The sequence below is a fragment of the Eleutherodactylus coqui genome, chromosome 11, assembly GCF_035609145.1.
Source record: "Eleutherodactylus coqui strain aEleCoq1 chromosome 11, aEleCoq1.hap1, whole genome shotgun sequence".
NCBI classification, from domain to species: domain Eukaryota; kingdom Metazoa; phylum Chordata; class Amphibia; order Anura; family Eleutherodactylidae; genus Eleutherodactylus; species Eleutherodactylus coqui.
The window spans coordinates 132,265,511-132,288,233 of record NC_089847.1 but is presented as its reverse complement, the minus strand read 5'-3'; the positions used below and the strand labels follow the sequence as shown (position 1 = coordinate 132,288,233).

Sequence of the window (22,723 nt, the reverse complement as noted above, 5' to 3'; positions counted from 1 at the left end):
TCCAGCCTCCCCCCCCCCCTGCACATGAGGACAACGTATATCGGCTCGGCGTGAAAAACGAGCCGATATACGTTCGTGTGAACGCACCCTTAGGCTGCATTCACACGAACGTATATCGGCTTGGTTTTCATGCCGAGCCGATATACGTTGTCCTCATCTGCAGGGGGGGAGGGCCAGGAGCAGGAACTGAGCTCCCGCCCCCTCTCTGCCTCCTCTCCGCCCCCTGCACTATTTGCAATGGGGAGAGTTGGGATGGGGGCGGGGCTAATTCGGGCCATTTAGCCCCGCCCCTGTCCCGCCTCCTTTCATTGCAAATAGTGCAGAGGGGCGGAAAGGGGGTGGAGAGAAGGAAGAGAGGGGGCGGGAGCTCAGTTCCTGCTCCTGGCTCCTCCAGCCTCCCCCCCCTGCAGATGAGGACGACTATGAAAGGAGGTGGGGCAGGGGTGGGGCTAAGTTCCGAGAATTAGCCCCGCCTCTCCCCATTGCAAATAGTGCAGAGGGGCGGAGAGGAGGCAGAGAGGGGGCGGGAGCTCAGTTCCTGCTTCTGGCTCTTCCATCCTCCCCCCCCCTCTCCTGCACACGAGGACGACGTATATCGCTTCAGCGTGAAAACCGAGCCGATATACGTTCGTGTGAATGCACCCTAAGGGCGCATTCAGACGACCGTATATCGTCCGCCAGCCGATATACGTCGTCTCTCTCTCTGCAGGGGGGGAGGCTGGAAGAGCCGAGAGCAGTGCTCTGAGCTCCCGCCCCCTCTCTGCTTCCTCTCCACCCCCCTGCACTATTTTCAATAAGGAGAGGCGGGACGAGGGCGGGGCTAATTCCCACAGCAATGCAACAAAGAGGAAGGCTCCATAGAGACACATGGGCTACAAAACCTCAGAAGTCGCGGGCCGGACCTGCGAAGCTTTTATGTCGGGTTGTTGCATGCTACATGGTATAGGCAAGATATGAAATGCTGTCCAATGCATTGTGTATGGGCGGTGTTACCGTCCGTTCTCCTGGCATCAGCGCTCACATTCTGGGCGCCATGATGCCTGGTGTTCGGAATGGTGATGTTGCAGCCTCCATGGCTACAGCGGTCAGTTGAGTTTTGGTGATATCATTTGCCACAACGAACACCGAGCCCACGGCGAGGCTGCAGCGCCGGATCGCAACAGCAGAGGACGGGTAAGTACAGCTCCTTCTCTTATTTTAGCACAATGGGCACTACAGGGGGCATGTTGGCTGGTAACTGGACAACCCCTTTAAAAGCTCATCTTGCCCCACAGATGTCTATACCCCCTGGAAAGGGGCGCAGGTCTGTATTATTGTACTGTCCTGATATCTGCTGTTCTAATAATGCTCCCTGGGCTGCGGTCATTAGATTGTCAGCCCACGCGGCGCAGAGTTCACAGTGGAAAATCATATCATGAATTAAACAGCTGTTTCCACGCCCCCGGGATAACGCTAATGCCGCCGGTCTGGATGGGGCACAACACTCGCCGAGGAATCTGGATGCAAAGTCATTTTCCGGTGACCTTGAGAAAGTCGCCTTATCATATTATACACTAAGATTAGAGTGTCAGCTCTTCGTGTCAGGGGCTGCTGGACAAACACCTGCAGGAAATATTTAAAGAATTTTCGTCTGGTGTCAACTTCTTGTAAACTGACTGTAAATAAGTAGATAAGAAAGTGTAAACCAGGCGGCACTGACCTTGTCTGGAAACTGCGGTAGGCTCATTATGCTCATCTGCCTCCTGGAGAACTACAAGTTCCATCCACTGAGGATGACAAAATTATAGAGGAACTCCACAGAAGTCTTCATAATGTATCATCTTATATCTACTCTATTTGCAAGGCAGCATAAGATTTTGGTAGAGCCTTGAAGATGCAAGATGATCTTCTGAGACCCCTATGTAAACTCTGCATCAGGGCCTCCACTACGGTTGGAGGCCCCCCTGACAGTAATTATGTGTAGAAGACGGCGTTCATAATTACTTTTAATCGGGAATGTCAATTGCTGGTAAAAGGTAATTAAGCGGGGCATGAGGCGGGTGACCCAGCCCCACTCCGATTCACTAGGACCCGTAACCTATGGCCAGGCTGAAACCTTACAAGTGTCTTCTTCACTCGCACAGAACTTCTGGACAACAGTACACTCTATGGACAGCCATGCTGGCTTCTCTCCTGTCTCCTGCTCTAGAGTAGAGTACAAGCAGGAGAAGAGGGAGGAGTCAAAATACGCTGTACATAAAGTGGGCAGTGTCCAGAACTATTACTAATTAGAGGTACTATTACTGATTAGGGCAGCAAAGGAGGCGTTATAACTGATTGGGGCCAAAGAGGAGGCATTATTACTGACTAGGGCTGTAGAAGGGGACTGTTACTGATTGCAGCTGCTTAGGTGGTACACTATTACTAACTAAGGCCACAGAGGGGGCACTATTATGGATTAGAGCCACAGTGAGGGCACTATTACTCACTGTGTTGTAGAAGGAGCACTAATACTGATTAGAGCTGCAGTGGGGGCACTAATACTCATCAAGGCTACAGAGGCGGCACTATTAGGCTGCTGTCACACAGGACCCTTTTTACCACGAGTAGTGCGGCATCCCGAACAACGTGTTAATCGCGGTACATCGTCGTCATAGATTTCAATGGGGCCTCGCAAACCAGCGCTTGAACTCAGCATTTCTTATGCCGCAATTTTCAAGCACTATCTGCAGTATTTTTGCGCTTTTTAATGCACCTCATCACCCATCACAGTCCTGTGGTGCATTAAAAACACTGTCAAACGCTGTAACATGCGCTTGAAAATGCAGCGCAAAATCACAGGAAAATTCTATGGCTTTCAATTGGATTTTCTGAACGCATGTGTGAGAGCAGCCTTACTTAGTGGGGTGGCAAATGGAGCACCCTTACTGATCAGGGTTGCAGAGGGGGTACTTTTGCAGGGTACTGTTGTATTATGTCGCCACCGGAAGTTAGGGGTGGTGACATAATTCAGCTGGGTTGACGCCCCCAGTTAGTGATTGGATGTCCCTGCTGGTCTCTCAGCTGTGATGTGCCGTGCAGGCTGTCCTCCCCCACCTGGCCACCCCGCCACCGGCAACAATGTCCTCCCCCCTGCTGTAGCAGCGAGATGCAGCCACCGAGGTCTACTTCACTCCCCGGTGCATGTGTCGCTGGCTGTCGGCATTGGCCCCCCTGACAGCTGGCCAATGCTGTAGCGCTGCTCGCTGAACTCGATGAGGCCGTTCCGCCGCTCTCCGCAGTTTCACGGGATGTGGCCGCTACTCTGCTCCCCATCTGCCTCTCGGCAGCAGCGCCAGTGACAGCTGCTGAAGGGAGCGGAGGCAGAGGGCAGAGTAGCTGTCAGCGGCCGCATCCCGTGAAACTGCAGAGAGTGGTGGAACAGCCTCATCAAGTGCGGTGAGCGGCGCTATAGCACGGGGGCAGGACAGTGTTGCCAGCGGTGGGGCACCGATCTGTGTCTGCACGCCATTTCAGAGCCGACAGGGCAGTGGGGACAGGCAAGGCAATCAGAGCCGACAGGGCAGCGGGGACAGTCAATCACTAATTGGGGGCATCAACCCAGCAGAATAATGTCTCCACCTCTAACCTCCAGTGGCGACATAATACAACAGTACCATTTTGCTGATTGGGGCTGCAGAGGGGGTGCATTATTATTGATTGAGGCCCCAAAGGGGGCATTATTACTTTGTAGGGCCACTATTACTATGATGGGACTACTGAGAGGGTCATAGGGCAGGACGGAAAGAATATACAGAGGGGAGTTAGATAAAATCTTGATGGTGGCCTGGGCCAGATAGAGAAGAAAAATGAAAACAAGTGTCTCCAATCAGAGAAGATGCCACATGTCATCTCTGGAGGTAACTGCACTGTAATCAGAATTACTGTATAGAGCTGGTATCTGGGTATTATTTGGGAGTATTATATATATTGTTTAAGAATCATGGCATACTGCATTCTGCAGTCTCTCCACTGGATGGCGCCAGAGCTCCAGCTTTCCCTCCAGAGCCGTCATTATATAGGTCCTTGCACCGTGACCACTGTAAATTATAGTGGAAAGAACCCAAGCTGCATTTTTGTGCAGTCATCTGGCTTGAAATATGCGCAGATTGCACAATGCGGGGAATCGGTCCGGTTTATTTGGCTTAACGGGATGACTATAACAGAAAACATTAGGCAATAAACAAGTGAGTGCGCTCTGTACTCTTTATGAGGATTAAAGTTTATCTTCCAAATTCCAACATCCCAAAAGTTTAATGTACTTCTTGTTGATCCACTTTGTGCCCTTAATTGGCACTGGGAAACGAAAGATTGAGAGTATTTGGCTTGGAAATGAAAAATAAATATGTTTGGCCCTTTGAAGTGAGTGAAGCGATCCTTTCTATTTATCTAGGATATCTGAATTATGTAGTTACGTCACAAGCAATTAATCTTCTATGTGGAACTAGAAAGTCCAGCAATGCAGATAACTTATATGGATGTTTATGATTAGTTCACAGATGTTGCCACTAGAGGGCACCATTATACAATAAATCCGTATCTTTGCAGTTCTTTCTTTTATGTGGAAAGTTGTGTTTTTCATACTGAATTGGAACAAATCTGGCTGAAGATATTTAGGAATGACATTCGGTGTTACATAGTGTTCCCCGGATTCATTCTTTATTTCCTTATAGTTTAGTTCATATATTGTCTATTTCACAGCAAATTTGAGTCAGAATTATTTTCAACATTTCAATGAGTTGTTGATTCCTATTAGAAGATCCTTGCTACTACTTATTCTCCCAAGATGCAGCCCAACGGATACTGGCACTGAATGTTGGTAAGATGACCCCCTAAGGTGTCCATACTGAAGCCTCAAGTGTTGGGATTTTTTCTGGGTAACACCTCGTCCCCAATCATAGATGCCTATACATAATGAGATATGTAACCCCATGACACAATATATAACTAATGCCAGACTGTATGGGACTAGAGGAGATCAAGCTCCATAATATATAACTAATATTGGACTATATGGGACTACGGGAGATGCAGCAACACAATGTATAACTAATGCTGGACTATATAAGACTAGTGGAGATAAAGCTAGATAATATATAACTAATGCTGGGCTATATGGGACTGAGATGCAGCAACACAATGTATAACTAATGCTGGGCTATATGGATCTGTGCGAGATGCAACTCCATAATATATAACTAATGCTGGACTATATGGGACTAGTGGAGATAAGGCTCCATAATGTATAACTAATGCTGGACTATATGTGATTGGGTTGAGATAAAGCTCCATAATGTATGACTAATACTAGGCTATATGGAACTGCAGGAGATGCATCTCCATAATGTATAACGAATGCTGGGCTATATGGGACTAGTGGAGATAAGGCTACATAATATATAACTAATGCTGGACTATATGGGACTGAGGGAGATGCAGCAACACAATGTATAACTAATGCTGGACTATATGGGACTGAGGGAGATGCAGCAACACAATGTATAACTAATGCTGGACTATATGGGACTGAGGGAGATGCAGCAACACAATGTATAACTAATGCTGGACTATATGGGACTGAGGGAGATGCAGCAACACAATGTATAACTAATGCTGGGCTATATGGGACTGAGGGAGATGCAGCAACACAATGTATAATTAATGCTGGACTACATAGGACTAGTGGAGATAAAGCTACATAATGTATAACTAATGCTGGGCTATATGGGACTAGTGGAGATAAAGCTACATAATGTATAACTAATGCTGGGCTATATGGGACTAGTGGAGATAAGGCTACATAATGTATAACTAATATGAGGCTATATGAGACGGCAGGAGAAGCAGCTCCTCCATAATGTATAACTAATCAGCGTCTATTTGGTTCTGCAGCAGATCTAACTCCAGTGTTCCAGGATACCGGTGACTGTATAATCACATATATACGTAGCAAAATAATCAATGACAAGGAAAGTTCGGGTGAATTGGTTTTCTTTTATTCGATGTAACCCATCAGGATGTATAAGAAATGTTACATGTGGAGGGAGAAAACTCTCCGGGGAATGCGAAATACAAACACAGAGCTCACATCCTGCATACAATACGAGATACGTAGATAGATACATAGATATATATATATAATGCCCTTATAGAATAAGAATCTGGTAAAAAAATAACTTCTGTTTTAGACAAAACAAACACATAATAATAAACAGTAGCATTAAATATCCACTTCATAGAAAACATTGCACTTAGGTTCAAGTTCAAGTATTAAGGTCCAGTTCACAGAAAACTGTAGAAAATGTTCATCTCCATTAGTTCTGCATGATAGATTGTAACAAGTCCATTGGCAGCGAGAAGGATGGGGGAGGGGAGGATGGAGAAAGTCCTGGGGAATGAACCACATGTAGCTGGAGAAAGACTACCGATGTGTCCCCCCTCCCCATGGTGAGCCCTATGCTGAGGTCAGGTAATTCAGTCCTGAAGCCTACAGACTCCAAGTCCAAAGTCCTTAGCATATATGTTCTACAACACCTCGACCAGCCATAGAGACCCAATCACTCTACATAGGGTTCTAAAGTCCTTCACGTTATCCTTCCCCGTTTTTGGTATGATGTTTCAGTGCTCACATTCATAAAAGTCCTTTGCAAGTGCAAATTGTTGCATTCCACCTTGGTCAGAAAAGTCCTTCTTCTTCTGTACGTTGAATCCAAGCATCTGTAGACCATTCTCTGACCTCTTGTCCAGCTACAATACTTTCTCTGGTGCTGTATAAGCCCTTGGTTCCTCCTTGTACCCTCTTCTGCCCAGTACCCTCTCAAGTTTCACTGGGCAGGGTATGAGGAATTCTTTGCGTCCTCCTGAGTCGGAGGACCTTTACCCTTATCTCTACTTGACATGTCCATTGTTTAAGTCCTCAGCAAGGTTTGCCACATTTTGCCTTTGGTCTTGGTCAGTCCACTCTGTGTAGATCCTATTCTTTGGAGGATACCCAGGAGCTGCTGGGAAGTTGGGTTGGAACTGACTTTGTCACTGGTCACCCAATGTGGTCTGAATGTGCCATCCACAAAAGGCATCAGAAGCCTCCTGCTGGGGACAGATCTTCTTCTCCTTCGGCCATAGCCTTGGGAACCAATTTTCTTGGCGGGGGCTGTGCTGTCCTTGGTTTGATCTGTATACTGGTAGATTTGATTGGCCAAGTTGTGGACTATGCAGGTGCCAAACTTGCAGCCCCTAGATGCCATTTGGTGGCTGTGCCTGTATCTCTTCACACGGATATGGGCACCATTGCTGCAAGGGAGACAAAAAAAAGATGAAGGTTAGATACCCAATCATCAATATCAATGCAACCTGTACCCCCCTCTGCTATATGGTGCCACCATCAGATAACTATCTACAAACTACAGCCCACCCCCACTTTTCACATTCCAGGAATCGCTTTCACCCAAAGCCAACACAACCCTTGTACTGTGATTGAGAAACCCACAGCACACAAACAACCCTATAGACCTGAATCTACAGATGTAGCAGAGCTCATTTTGCATTTTCTTTTGTCAGTCCTATGCAACATTCCTATGCTAGATGAACTCACAGTTGTGCCAAATGACTAACCCAGCTCTGCTCCACCTATGTATAGATAGAATCAATTACCTGCTTTGGGGCAGCCGAGAATCCTTGATATCTTCTGGCTTGATGAAAGAAAGCATTGAAGTTGCATCAGGACTTTGGACAGGTGTCTGCAGATCTCTTCTGTCTCGCTTCAACTCAAGAAACTTCCATCTGCAAGTAGCAAAAATAAACAGGTTTAGTCATCGGCGTTAAGGCTGCGGAGTCATTAGGTCATAAGACGTTCCTTCTAGGAAAATAGCTTCTGGTCACGAGAAATGAACTTACTTTTTTCGGTCTCCTCGGACGACTTCCATGCTTCCCGTGACGGAGCGGAGGAAGCTGAGATACGTTATGTGAAAGAAAACGACGTACGCCAAGTCCATGCTGGATGGAGTCCTAGCGGAGAAATGGAAAACAATGACTTAGATGGGATGTCAGGAATGTCCTCGCAGTCATCGCTGCTATTTACATAGTCTTATCGGATACTAAACAAACAGTAAAAGTTCTCCAACATGATGCAAAAAAATACCCCCCCCCCCCCCTCCCACCCTCCAGCTCTGCAGGGCTTATAATAACTGGTGCACTCTATATATAAAGTACAAGTATATAATAGTATCACCCGTGAGGCTCCAGGTGCGCCCTGATATAGCTGCACCAACAGAACTATCCAGATACAATATCATTAGCATGCTAAGTGATACATTGTTGCAAAATGATAGCAGGCAGCAGAACCTACCTGCAGCGAGGCAATAATCCACAGAGGTTTCGTGTAGTAAAGAGTAATAATAATCCAGGTTTTGGGGTTGTGTTGTCTGTGAGCTTGTTCTCTGCCCTCTGCCTGTCCTGGGCTGCACAGCTCCTTTATATAGGCAGCTCCAGGGGGCGGAGTCTCAGCGGCTGCTGCTGAGTTCCACTGTATACATGACAATAGGGACTTCTAGTTTGCAAATAAGATTATTGAAATGGACAATTCTCATTTGCTGGGAGTTTTTTTTTACCTAATAAGGAATGTTTTGTGGAAATTGGAGTAAACAATGTGGGGAGGGGGGGGGGGGGTGTAATAATCATTATAATGGATAATGTATACAGTATGGTATATGGGGAGATAATGTACAGGTTAACAAGTAACTAAAGATATTTGAGTTAATTCTTATATATTCCTTTTTGTAAAGGAATCTGGGTGAAAAACATTGCAGAGAGTTTCAGAAAGTTAGGATTGATTTAGTCCAACAATGAAATCTGTATTATAATAGAACAGGTGAGGGGATAGATATGAGATAGATATGGGATAGATAGATAGATATGAGACAGATAGATAAATAGATATGAGACAGATAGATAGATAGATAGATAGATAGATAGATAGATAGATAGGGGATAGATAGATAGATAGATAGATAGATAGATAGATAGGAGATAGATGGATAGGAGATAGATAGATAGGAGATAGATAGATAGATAGATAGATAGGAGATAGATAGATAGATAGATAGATAGGAGATAGATAGATAGATAGATAGATAGATAGATAGGAGATAGATGGATAGATAGGAGATAGATAGATAGATAGATAGATAGATAGATAGATAGATAGATAGATAGATAGGAGATAGATAGATATGATATAGAGAGATAGATAGATAGATAGATAGATAAATAGATAGACATGAGATAGATAGATAGATAGATAGGAGATAGATAAATAGATAGATAGGAGATAGATAGATAGATAGATAGATAGATATGAGATAGATAGATAGGAGATAGATAAATAGATAGATAGATAGATAGGAGATAGATGGATAGATAAATATGAGATAGATAGATAAATATGAGATAGATAGATAAATATGAGATAGATAGATAGGAGAGAAATATAGATATGAGACAGATAGATAGCTAGATAAATAGATAGATAATAGACAGATATGAGAGAAATACAGATATGAGACAGATAGCTAGATAGCTAGATAGATATAGATAGATAATAGACAGATATGAGAGAAATATAGATATGAGACAGATAGATAGTGAGATATATGAAATAGATAGATATGAGACAGATGGATATGAGATAGATAGATAGATAGATAGATAGATACACAGATACAGATATATAGATACATAGATAGATATGATATAATAGATGGAGAGAGTAATATATATGAGACAGATATATAAATACATAGATAGAGACAGATAGACAAACACATATAGAGAGAGAGAGATATGAGACATAAAGATATGAGAGAAATATAGATTGATATGAGTGAGATACATACATAGATAGAGATAGATATGAGACAGATATAAGAGATAGATAGATAATGAGAGAGAGAGATGGAGAAAAAGAAAGATATGAGATAGATACATAAATACATAGCGACAGATAAAAAGATACACACATATATATATATCTATAGAGAGAGATATGAGACATAGATGTGTGAGAGAGATATATGAGACAGGTAGATATGAGAAAAATATAGGCAGGTATGAGATAGATAATGAGAGATAGATGAGAGAGAGACAGATAGATATGAGAAAGATATATGAGAGATAGATAGACATATGTAACAGATAGATATGAGATAGATAAATACATAGACAGTGATAGATATGAGCTAGATAGACAGATAGATATGAGAGAGATGTAAATAGATGTAAGATAGATATGACCCAGATACATAAACATATATATATATAGAGAGAGAGGGAGAGAGAGAGAGAGAGAGAGAGAGTGATAGATATGATAGAGATAGATATGAGACAGGTAGATCTAATAGATCAATATGATAGATATAATATCATATTGATCTATCAGATCTCTCTTCTATCCATCATCTATCTATTATATCTGTATTCAGTTACTGGTGACTATACACTAGGTAGGACTGGGTGCTCATGTAATATACAGAATAGGAGGATCCGATTAGTTTACATGACTCTGGGGATGCCAGGCTGCTGACTCACTGGGCACAGCATCTCCCCCCGGGCACAGGCTGACATACATGTACAGTAAGTGGTAAAAAGGCTACGGAGGGTAACGATGAGGCCATATCCCTGCAGTGCATTCCTAGAGCTGGAGTCAGAGGAAGGACAGGGAAGCGGGAATGCTGTGCAGTACGTGTGCTCTAATATAATATTATAACATATTACAGCCCTGCAACGTCTGATAGATTTGTGTAACTTTCTAACATATTGTTGTAATTGCAATCATCATGACATTGCATACAATCCCCCGCACTAGAATCTGTGCCCAATGCGCACTATGCCCCCACTTTCATATACAAGTCCCCCATTGCCTTTTCCTACACCTCTCCCATAGTTCTTCTTTCTCCCTCCTCCACTGCCCATTACTGTCCCTCCCCTGCGGTTCTTCACTCCCCCCCCCCCCCCCATCACTGTCATACATTCCCCTCCGCCCTACCGGTTGTGTCTTCTCTTATACCTTGCATCTCCCTCCTCCCTCTCTTTCCATTGCTCTCTCTCCCCCTCTCCTTCTTTCTATCCCCCTGGGTCTCAGTCTCCTGACTTTGGGCGCTGTCCGCTAAGGCGGTGCTGATCGCTGCGTCTGTGGTCTCTGCAGTTCTGCACATTTCTTATCACCAGTATATTCACACTGGCATTTTTTTCAGTCCCAAATATTTTTTTTGCTTTTCTGTGACTTTTTCTGTGCAATTTTCATCCATTTTGCACCCAATTTTTACACATATAAAAAAAAATGCTTGGATGGGAAGAGTGAAATAATCAAAGGATCTGCACACTTCTTTCCTGGTTACCATGGTAACATGTGATTAAGATGGATTGAAAGATGGAAGAATTCTAAAGGACTGAAAAAGACCACCAGTGTGCATTCACCTTAGCGCTGATCAGCAGCGATCCAAGTGATTTTACCATTATTAACCCTTAGTGGTAAATGATACGATGGTAGAAATGAATTACTACAGTTTGAGAAATGGTGAAGAGATGACGTTTCCCATCAGGCTACATCCATTAGAGAACAACTCCTATCAGAGTGATGTTTACCCATGTTTGATCCTCACTAGTGTCCTTATGGGAAAAAAATGCGCAATTTTCCTCGTATCAGGGGAAATCATTAAGCCTGCAGTCAACTTTGGGATGTATCCCTTTATTTGGCAAGGTGGTACCTTGGCCAGGCGCAAATCACAATGGACGTGGTGCACATGGCGCTGTCAAGGGATTACACCCAGACCTGCTGGCCCCACCCATGAGGAGCAATCGTTTCTGGAAATCAGTGTCTAAGCGCCATCTGTAGAACGATTGCGGTACTGCAGGTGAGCAGGGTGTAACTGAATGTTTATAGGCAGTGGCTGACATCATTGCATTGTGCTGTTCTTGTGCATTGATGTCACTTCTGTCAGCTCTAGCAGTTATAGGCTCTCCTCCTGGTACACAGGATCTCTGCCCCCTGCCCCGGACTCTGCAGCTCCTGTAGCAGTCGGGGCTGGGTGGCTGTGAGAACGCAGCTTGGATGCTGGATGTGGCTGCAGGCTGGGCATCACTGGAGACTTTCCAGCTATAATTATTACTAATTATCAGCTCAGATGACGAGAGGCAGCTTGGTGGGTGGGGGCAGAGCGCCTCGTGCACAGCTCTGCCTCCAGCTCCCTCAGTGTGGTGCCCTGTATACTGACAGCATATGGGGGAGGGGTATGTCTGAATGTATAGTTGGGGTGCAGCACACATCTCTATTATGGGTATAGTGGTATAATATACTGTATATGGCAGGAGTTATATCTGTTAGGATGGGGGATAGCAGGGGTGCACAACATGCAGTGGGTGGCCCTTGAAAATGGTTCAGTATGGCAATGTGGCCCTCAGACCAGAAAACGTTATGCACCCTTAGGGTACAGTACCTGTTTCTATGGCAGGATGACAGGCTGGACTTGTATAAATGTGAAGTCTATGGGAGTTGTGCAAATACACAAGGGGAGAGGTGTGACACTGCGCAGAACACAGAAAAGTTAGACAGCTGGCCCTTATTGGGTATTTCTATATGCAGCAGACCTAAGAGTCAGGGTGGCAGTGAAGAACACATTTATGTTGGGGTGCAGCATATATTTGCACTTAGGGAGCATTTCTACATGTAGTACAACTGAGGGTCAGGCTGAGGAGAAGAGCTTTCTTTTGGGTACAGCATATATTTGCACTCAAGGTGGGAGGATTTATAAGTGCAGCACACCTGAGGGTCTGGTTCGGATGAAGGACACATTACTTTTGGGGTGCAGCATATATTTGCAGTTGGAAGAGGGGGCTTATTTCTATGTTTAGCACACCTAAGGGTCAGGCTAGGGTGAGCAGGTTTCTCAGGTGAGGATGGCTTGGTTGAGGGCAGGGCGTGGACAGCTCATCCTCACGTACTCAGGTGTGCTGCTACAGGTAGACCCGCCTCCTCTCACATCTCTGTCCCTTATTTGGTCTCCTTCTCTCTGTAATTAGCAGCTCGTGCTTCAGTCAGTAAGACTCAGCAATAAACAGGAAATGCCGCACATGCAACTCACACGGATCAGTCATCGCGCGAACATTTCTGTGTCACTATGTTAGCCCTATGGGGCTTAAATTTCGCACCTGTTAAAATCTGTGCGCCTTTACTTTAGGCTGCTTTCACACGGGCGACAAAGCTTCACTGACGCTACAATATCACGTGTACAAGTTATTTTGTAGCAGCGATATCGCCGTCGCCCGTGTGAAAGAGGCTTCAAAACTGCAAAGTTAAATTCTGCAGTGGAAAGCTTTCTGATACGGCACTAAGGACGTCTTGTGGAATCGTTACAGATTTGTAACACGCAGCAGATGTAATTCTGCAATTAAAGTCTGCGTTAAAAAAGTTAAAAGAACACATTCCGCGGTTAAAAATGCAACAAAATCTATACTAATTGACAAAATCCACATCTGCGTAGCGTGCTGCGGACAATTGCGTCCCATGTAAAAGGTCCCTAAAAATTCACCTGCCTGGAGTTGTGTCCAGCACATCCTGCACATAACTTGGGCAGCCCCTGCTGCATCATCCTCTGCTGGGCATCCACACTGCATGGTGCAATCAGAGGCGGCTAGAAGGACCATCATGACAACAACTATGATTCAGCTTCTATACAAACTGCCCATCCCCCTACACAACCTAAACATCCCCTCCATACAACTAACTGCAGCTGTCTCCACTATACATAATACCTGTTCCCTCCATATATCTCACCTGTCCACTCCATAACATCTCACCTGTCCCCTCTGTAACATCTCACCTGTCCCCTCTGTAACATCTCATCTGCCCCCTCCACAACAACTCACCTGTCCCCTCCATAACATCTCACCTGACCTTCTCCGTAACATCTCATCTGCCCCCTCCGTAACATCTCACCTGTCCCTTCCATAAAATCTCACCTGTCCCATCTGTAACATCTCACGTGGACGCCCCATAACATCTAACCTGACCACACCGTAACATCTCACCTGTCCCCTCCGTAATGTCTCACCTGGACCCTCCACAACGTTTCACCTGGACTCTCTGTAACGTCTCAACTGGACCCTCCGTGACAACTCACCTGTCCCCTCTGTAAAGTCTCACTTGTCCCCTCTGTATCATCACACCTGGATGCCCCATAACATCTAACATGACCACACCGTAACATCTCACCTGTCCCTTCCATAATGTCTCACCTGGACCCTCCATAACGTCTCCTCTGGACCCTCCGTTATAGCTCACCTGGACCTTCCGTAACGTCTCTTCTGACCTCTTCCGTAACATCTCACCTGCCCCCACCCTAACCCTAACCTGTCCCCTCTGTAACATCTCACCTGGACGCCCCATAAAATCTAACCTGACCACACCATAAAATCTCACCTGGACCCTCCTTAACGTCTCAACTGGACTCTCTATGACTGCTCACCTTGACCTTCCGTAACGTCTCTCCTGACCTCCTCTGTAACATCACACCTAGACGCCCCATAACATCTAATCTGACCACACCATAGCATCTCACCTGTCCGCTCCATAATATCTCACCTGGACCCTCCATTGCGGCTCACATGGACCTTCCGTAACGTCTCTCCTGACCTCCTCCGTAACATCTCACCTGCCCTTAGCCTAACCTGTCCCCTCCGTAACAACTCACCTGGACGCCCCATAACATCTAACCTGACCACACCATAACATCCCATCCTCTCCCCTCCATAATGTCTCACCTGGACCCTCCGTAATGTCTCAACTGGACCCTCTGCAACGGCTCACCTGGACCTTCCGTAATGTATCTCCTGACCTCCTCCTTAACATCTCACCTGGACGCCCGATAACATCTAACCTGACCACACCTTAACATCTCACCTGTCCCCTCCATAATATCTTACCTGGACCCTCCATGACGTCTCAAATGGACCTTCCGTAACATCTCTCCTGACCTCCTCCGTAATATCTCACCTGACCTCCTCCGTAACATCTCACCTGTCCCCTCTGTAACATCTCACCTGACCTCCTCCGTAACATGGCTCCTGTGCCCTCCGTAACATCTCAACTTGACGCCCCATAACATCTAAACTGACCACACCGTAACATCTCACCTGTCCCCTCCATAATGTCTCCTCTGTAACATCTCACCTGGACCCTCTGTGACGGCTCACCTGGACCTTCCGTAATGTCTCTCCTGACCTCCTCCGTTACATCTCACCTGCCCCCACTCTAACCCTAATCTGTCCCCTCTGTAACATCTCACCTGACCTCCTCCGTAACATCCCACCTGACCTCGTCCGTAACATCTCACCTGCCCCCACTCTAACCCTAATCTGTCCCCTCTGTAACATCTCACCTGCCCCCACTCTAACCCTAATCTGTCCCCTCTGTAACATCTCACCTGACCTCGTCCGTAACATCTCACCTGCCCCCACTCTAACCCTAATCTGTCCCCTCTGTAACATCTCACCTGACCTCGTCCGTAACATCTCACCTGACCTCGTCCGTAACATCTCACCTGATATCCTCCATAACATCTCACCTGACCTCCTCTGTAACATCTCACCTGATATCCTCCGTAACATCTCACCAGACCTCATCCGTAACATCTCACGTGCCCCCCCCCCCCCCCCCCCCCCGCGCGCCCCCGGTAATATCTCACCTGACCTCCTCCGTAACATCTCACCTGCACCCTCCGTAACATCTCACCTGACCTCCTCCATAACATCTCACCTGCCCCCCCTCCCGTAATATCTCGCCTGACCTCCCCTGTAACATCTCACCTGTCCCCTCTGTACATCTCCTCTTCCCCCCACGTTGTCTCCCATGTTTGTATCTAAGGACAACAGTTAACATGATGGTAAATACAGATAACTGAGTCCTAAACAGATGAGTCAGGACACCACACACATACTGTGAATAACTGGCTTTGGGTGTGGAATTAATGACATCATAAGATGACAGTGAATGACATCATCCTCACAATGATGGGGAGTTCTCAATATTGGGGTGATCTAAAACATGGGGGGTACAAGGGCTACGCTATTATAACATAACAGACATTAAAGTCTGATCTATGGGTGAATCTTTGGCCCACTACTGCAAAATTTGTACTAGGAGACCCTAAACCCAAGACATGATATACTATTCACAGCCAGGCCTTCCTCTTACCTGGCAGCAGCGCCCAGGTGCAAATACTATGTTACTGTTAGTCCAGGACTTGAAACTTTCTATAACTCCTTGTCCATGTGAAGTGTGGATCACATCGCAAAGGATCGCTGTATAATTGGGTGAGGTGCGATTCAGGAGCCCAGGATGGGCAATAACACCTACGGCAGCCATATTGGTTTACACTCAGCTGTTAGAGAGATACATAACAGTGCATGAAGTACGCAGCGTCGGGGCTTCATCACATGAGCATGTGTGCAAGAGCAAAATCTGTGTGCGCTAAACACGCAGAATAGAACCCATTGATTTCAATGGGTTCGCAAAAAGTGGGACCTGCTCTATCTTTCTGTGTTTTGTGTAGTAAAAGTCCCATAGAAGTCTATGAGAGTTGCACAAATACACAAGGGGGAGGGTGTAACAGCAGGAAAAATAGACAGCTGGCCCTTATTGGGCTTTAATAGCCATTTAATTCCACGGAATGCCCTGATTATAGCCCTCTGCAAGCTTCATTCATATGCAAATATCCTGCGGCGAGCGCATTTGCACAAACGTTCACGTTCAGCTGCCGCCATTCACTCCCAGTGAAGCGGTTGGAGTTCAGCTCCGACTGTCTGGCTGTGCATGTAGTGTTCAGAAGGTAGTACAATCACGTGAAGGTGAAGCTTCAGGGCGTGGAGGTTACTCTGTACATAATAGCAGACATATGTGACCGAAATAGAAGAGCTTCTAATAGGGAGGTGCGAGCTGGAAACTATGTATCTTCAGGCCACAACATGACAATAAGCGTGCGAGCAGACATCCCGCGCCGCTGTCCGCAGCTCGCCCCACGATGGCTGCTCAGCCTCCTTCTGGAAACCATCCGTGTTAAAGGGAACCTGTCACTGGCTACATAACCTAATAGGGCAGGTTCCCGGGGAGGTATGTTATATATATATATACCCGCCTCCCTGTCAGCCCCGAGAGTCAGCGCGGACCGCGCATTCAGCGTGCACACCGTGTCTTCAGACTCACAGCTCCAGGCTGCGTGCGCATGGTCTGACTATACTGCTCACCTATATAGGGCTCATAGCTGGCGGCAGGTTCCCTTTAACCCCTTAACGACCAGGCTGTTTTGTACCTAAAGCACTAGACACTTTTTAGGAATTTTACCCATGTGGTGGTTTTCTGGCCCTGTGTTTTATCTTTCAGCTACGAAAATCATTTTTGCTGTTTTTCTTTTTTTCCGTGACATATAGGGCTGTTTTAGGCCTCGTGGCCACGGGCCCACGCAGTTTCCCCATGCAGAATGCTGCAACGGATTACACCCGGCCCGCAGACATGAGGCCAGAAAATACATTATATTCACCTGTCCGGACGCTGCGGCGCTCTCCTCCGTGCAGGCCGGATCTTCTTTCTTCTGCACGGTGGATGCGCCAGGGATGCCAGCGGTGTGCCGGGGGCATGCGCCGTCTTTTTTTTTTTTTAAACCGTAGATCCGGGCAGCTTTCATTGGCTTTAATGGAAGTTGCGGGAGCCATCCGTGCGGGTAATTCACATAAAAATGGAGCATACTGTGGTTGTTTTCCCGCGCATGCGATCCGCACGCCGGGGCAAAATGACATCCGCAGGTATTTAATTACCTGCGGGTGCCCAGTGATTCCCTAAGGGCGCAGATCGCACACATGCGGGAGACTCGCGCAAATTTTGTAAATCCATTTATGCCGTAGACATGAGGCCTTAGTATATATTTTTTTTCACGTTTTTTTAATTTTGGGAAGAGTGAAAAAATCTAAAAAATTATTTTTTCAAATTTGTAGTTTTTTTTAAATTAGTATATTTACTCTGTATGGGAGCGGGTTCCTCATTCTGTTTCTGATGTTTTGATATATAATGTATAGTTTTGGATTACAGGGCTCATATGGCGATGGTTTTGATTGGCATCGGCAGAGGGTCCTTTTATGACATCATATAAGACCTCTGGAGTCATTCACATTGTATTTCAGCAGGAGCGGAGGCTTTGATCCGGTGTCGTCCATCTACTATCAGCAGGGATTAAAGCCCAGGACCAAACGCCATATAGTTATCGCGCTGGGTCATTAAGGGGTTAAACGGGATGGATCACCTTTATAAGTTTCACAAACTACGACCAGATAGTGAAACATTTTCCATTGTTCTAATCTGTTTTTATTGTTTGCTTGTAGATTTTTTATTCTGTGGTCTATAAGTGACTGGGCAGCCCCACGGGCCATAGCCACAATGGGCAGGAGCTGACCCACTGGCTTCGGGCGCCCTCACACGGCTGACCTCCTCCGGCGAGTTCTTTCAGTGTCTGACAGGACAGAACTTACGGCAGACAGATTGCTGCATGTCCTATTTTATGGCGATTGTTGTTTAAGAATCATCCATTACTTCCTATGGGAGCACGAAAAAATTGTATCGCACTCGCACGCAGATGTGATTTTCATGCACGTGTAAATTGCAAGTTCAGCGATGCCAAACGAATCGGAGCCGCATGCAGAAATGGCAGGTTTAAGAGTACGACTTTGGTCTGAGTTTCTCGATACGATATCCCACTTGCCTATGTGAATACAGCTTTAATGGGAGATTATAGTGGGCATGCTCTGTGACCTGCGCAGGGAAGTGCAGGAGGTGAGCTGAGTCTATCACCTATTGTGAATGCTGGATCTACTGTATACATATTGTAGGTATTGACACATTGCCATTAAGCCGTGCTCAGCATTGACGCATGTGCATTACTACTGAACTCCAAAAGCTGAAGGTTAATACATTTTTTTTGTGAATTTGCCATGAAGAGATTGGAGTTCTGGGAATTCTCTCTTCCTGGCTCGCACCAGCGTTATTTAATTGCATATTACGCATACTACGCAGTGAATGGAGCGAATGAAAGTACATTGATTTTCGTTGATCCATTCACGCTTGCGTATATGCAGTGCATATAATGCGGGTGTAATAAAGAACGCAGCATGTTCTATTGTAATGCGTATTATGTGCGATAGAGTCCTATTCTCTACGGGCGCGTACTAAACGCTCTACATACACAATTACATCGCTTATGTGCAGCGTTTATCCGCAACGTCACTAAGCGACAGAGCGGGACATTTAGGAAATATGAGACCAGGAACACTAAGCATGACAGCGAGCGTGAGATACGGGGAGGGGAGCTACGGTTGATAGTTTGTCCAGTAGGTCCGTGGTGTCCTGCAAGTAGCTGGTTGTGTTTCTCACTAGTGGTTTGAGGACCCTTTCCACCCATCCTGAGATTCCTTCAGTGAGGGTTCCCACACCTGAGATAATTGGCCTCCCTGGGTTGCCAGCTTTGTGTAGTTTGGGAAGCATGTAGAATGTTCCAACCCCGGGGTTCTCCGGTATCAAGTCCAAAAGTTTAGTGGAGCCCCCAGACAGACTTCTGATGACCCTTCTTAATTCCTTCATATAATTTTGAGCCGGGTCTTGACCCAGTTTGGTGTCAACCATAAAAACTGTCAACCATAGGTCCCCTTCCACGAAGATAGACTGACCACCTGCCAGGCGCACCTTGAGGCCACTGGGGTTGCCTCTGAATTGGTGTTACAACTCATGAGATTCATCATCACACACACAACTATTTCTCCTTTGGCAAAGAAATATTCCTACAACTCACCGGAACCACCATGGGCAGTAAAATGGCACCACAATATGCCAACCTTTTCATGGCAAAACTGGAGAGTGACTTCCTGGCCTCATGGCCCAGCAAACCATTGGCCTACTTCCGCTACACTGATGATATCATGATCATCTGGACCCACACCGAACAGGATGAGTAGAAGAGTAAATACTCAATTAGTCCACTGATAAGGATGTGAAAGTCTTATGGTCACTAAATTGGTGTTAGGGGGTCACCAGGCCGGTGTGTTATCTCTGCTATAGATTTCTCATATTCTCCAATGATGTATAAAGCCACTTGAAGAGTATTTTCTAGTCTGAACGGCGTTAAAGATGGTTATAAACTTGTACTCCCAAATTCTTCTGCCAAGTTGAGATTTGAAGTTGCCCTTTAATATAACTTTCATATCTGTGTTGTGTCCGTGGTTAGAAAAATGCCCGGCCGCAGGTAATTCTGTCTTTATTTCTTTAATCGTGTGGTGATAAGATCTATATATACACATACGTATGCGTAGCCACAGACATGGAGTCACTGCTCTGCACTTAAAACAATAATTTGCCACATAAATTTCTGCTGTGAACATTCTGTCACGTGTAAACATACCGTAAGTCGGCTTGAGGTACACTGCCAAGTGCAGAGTGGCCCCAGTAGTAATAGTGTCCCCCTATATCGGCCCCAGTAGTAGTAATGACCCCCACGGTGGCCTCAGTAGTAATAGTGTCCCCTATATCGGCCCCAGTAGTAGTAATGACCCCCACGGTGGCCTCAGTAGTAATAGTGTCCCCTATATTGACCTCAATAGTAATAGCGCCCTCCTGAGACCAATATACTTACCTCCTCCTCGTCTTCAAAGCGCCGCTGCTCCTCTGCTGCGGGCAGAAGTGTGTGCGCCCAAACGCTTCCTTCCTTCTCCTCTCCTCCTGGGGAACCAAGGAGGAGAGGCCCTGGGAGGATAATTCCGGGTGCACATACTGCTGTCAGCGCCCCGGCTGGTAACCACTTTCATGATGACCAGACATCCCGTTCGGGACAAATGGCTGTCCGGCTTAAGGACCCTGGGGACAGCAGAACTGTCCTGGCTAAATTGGGACATCTAGTCACCTCATTTATGTGTATGCTTCTTCGGGTCTATTCCAATAACCTGAGAAAGAACCCTGAGAGGCTGGAAAGCTCGCTGTAACATCATGTATTTTTGTTAGCCACTAAAAGGTCTCATATCTACAAGATTACTGGGTTTCTCTTGCTGATAACAGTCACATTTTGCTATAATATAATTCACAGTGCAGTGGCCGGCTATATGTACTATATACAGTACAGTAGCCAGATATATGTATTATATACAGTGCAGTGGCCTGATATAGGTATAATTTACAGTGCAGTGGCCAGCTATATGTACTATATACAGTGCAGTGGCTGGATATAGGTATAATTTATAGTGCAGTGGCCGGCTATATGTATTATATACAGTACAGTGGCGGATATCGGTATAATATGCAGTGCAGTCAGCAGACATAGGTATTATATACAGTGCAGTGCCCGGCTATTGGTATAACACATGGTGCAGTGGTCGTCTATGGTTATAATACACGGTGCAGTGGCCGGCTATTGGTATAGCACATGGTGCAGTGGGCAGCTATATGTATTATATACAGTGTAGTAGCCAGCTATAGGTATTATATACAGTGCAGTGGCCGGCTATACGTATAATACAGGCTGAAGTGGCCGGCTATATGTATTATACACAGTGTAGTGGTCAGATACAGTTATTATATACAGTGCAGTGCCCTTCTATAGGTATACTATACGGTGCAGTGCCCTTCTATAGGTATACTACACGGTGCAGTGCCCTTCTATAGGTATACTACACGCTGCAGTGCCCTTCTATAGGTATACTACACGCTGCAGTGCCCTTCCATAGGTATACTACATGCTGCAGTGCCCTTCTATAGGTATACTATACGGTGCAGTGCTCTTCTATAGGTATACTACACGGTGTAGTGCCCTTCTATAGGTATACTACACGGTGTAGTGCCCTTCTATAGGTATACTACACGCTGCAGTGCCCTTCCATAGGTATACTACACGCTGCAGTGCCCTTCCATAGGTAGACCATACGCTGCAGTGCCCTTCTACAGGTATACTACACGCTGCAGTGCCCTTCCATAGGTATACTACACGCTGCAGTGCCCTTCTACAGGTATACTACACGCTGCAGTGCCCTTCTACAGGTATACTACACGGTGCAGTGCCCTTCCATAGGTATACTAGACGCTGCAGTGCCCTTCCATAGGTATACTACACACTGCAGTGCCCTTCCATAGGTATACTACACGCTGCAGTGCCCTTCTATAGGTATACTACACGCTGCAGTGCCCTTCCATAGGTATACTACACGCTGCAGTGGCCTTCTATAGGTAGACCACACGCTGCAGTGCCCTTCCATAGGTATACTACACGCTGCAGTGCCCTTCTATAGGTATACTACACGCTGCAGTGCCCTTCTATAGGTATACTATACGCTGCAGTGTCATTCTATAGGTATACTACACGCTGCAGTGCCCTTCTATAGGTATACTACACGCTGCAGTGCCCTTCTATAGGTATACTACACGCTGCAGTGCCCTTCTATAGGTATACTATACGCTGCAGTGCCCTTCTATAGGTATACTACACGCTGCAGTGCCCTTCTATAGGTATACTATACGCTGCAGTGCCCTTCTATAGGTATACTATACGCTGCAGTGCCCTTCTATAGGTATACTATACGCTGCAGTGCCCTTCTATAGGTATACTACACGCTGCAGTGCCCTTCTATAGGTATA

At 46.0% G+C, this 22,723-nt stretch overlaps 1 protein-coding gene across 1 annotated transcript; it reads right to left on the bottom strand.

The window, feature by feature from the left end:
- Positions 1-5,992: 5,992 nt before the first annotated feature.
- Positions 5,993-8,482, bottom strand: ADM (adrenomedullin). Its single transcript, XM_066583540.1, has 4 exons — positions 8,363-8,482; positions 7,912-8,022; positions 7,669-7,797; positions 5,993-7,308 (listed from the first exon to the last, which is right to left on the bottom strand). The coding sequence occupies exons 2-4, from the start codon at positions 8,007-8,009 to the stop codon at positions 6,927-6,929; spliced, it is 609 nt and encodes a 202-aa protein (XP_066439637.1). The 5' UTR covers positions 8,010-8,022; positions 8,363-8,482; the 3' UTR covers positions 5,993-6,926.
- Positions 8,483-22,723: the final 14,241 nt, after the last annotated feature.

Excerpts from the sequence above, each read along its gene's own strand:
- ADM (XM_066583540.1), bottom strand. The coding sequence starts at position 8,009 with ATGGACTTGGCGTACGTCGTTTTCTTTCACATAACGTATCTCAGCTTC. Across the intron at positions 7,798-7,911 it reads GTCCGAGGAGACCGAAAAAA|ATGGAAGTTTCTTGAGTTGA; the intron begins GTAAGTTCATTT and ends TGCTACTTGCAG. Across the intron at positions 7,309-7,668 it reads TCTCGGCTGCCCCAAAGCAG|CAATGGTGCCCATATCCGTG; the intron begins GTAATTGATTCT and ends TCTCCCTTGCAG.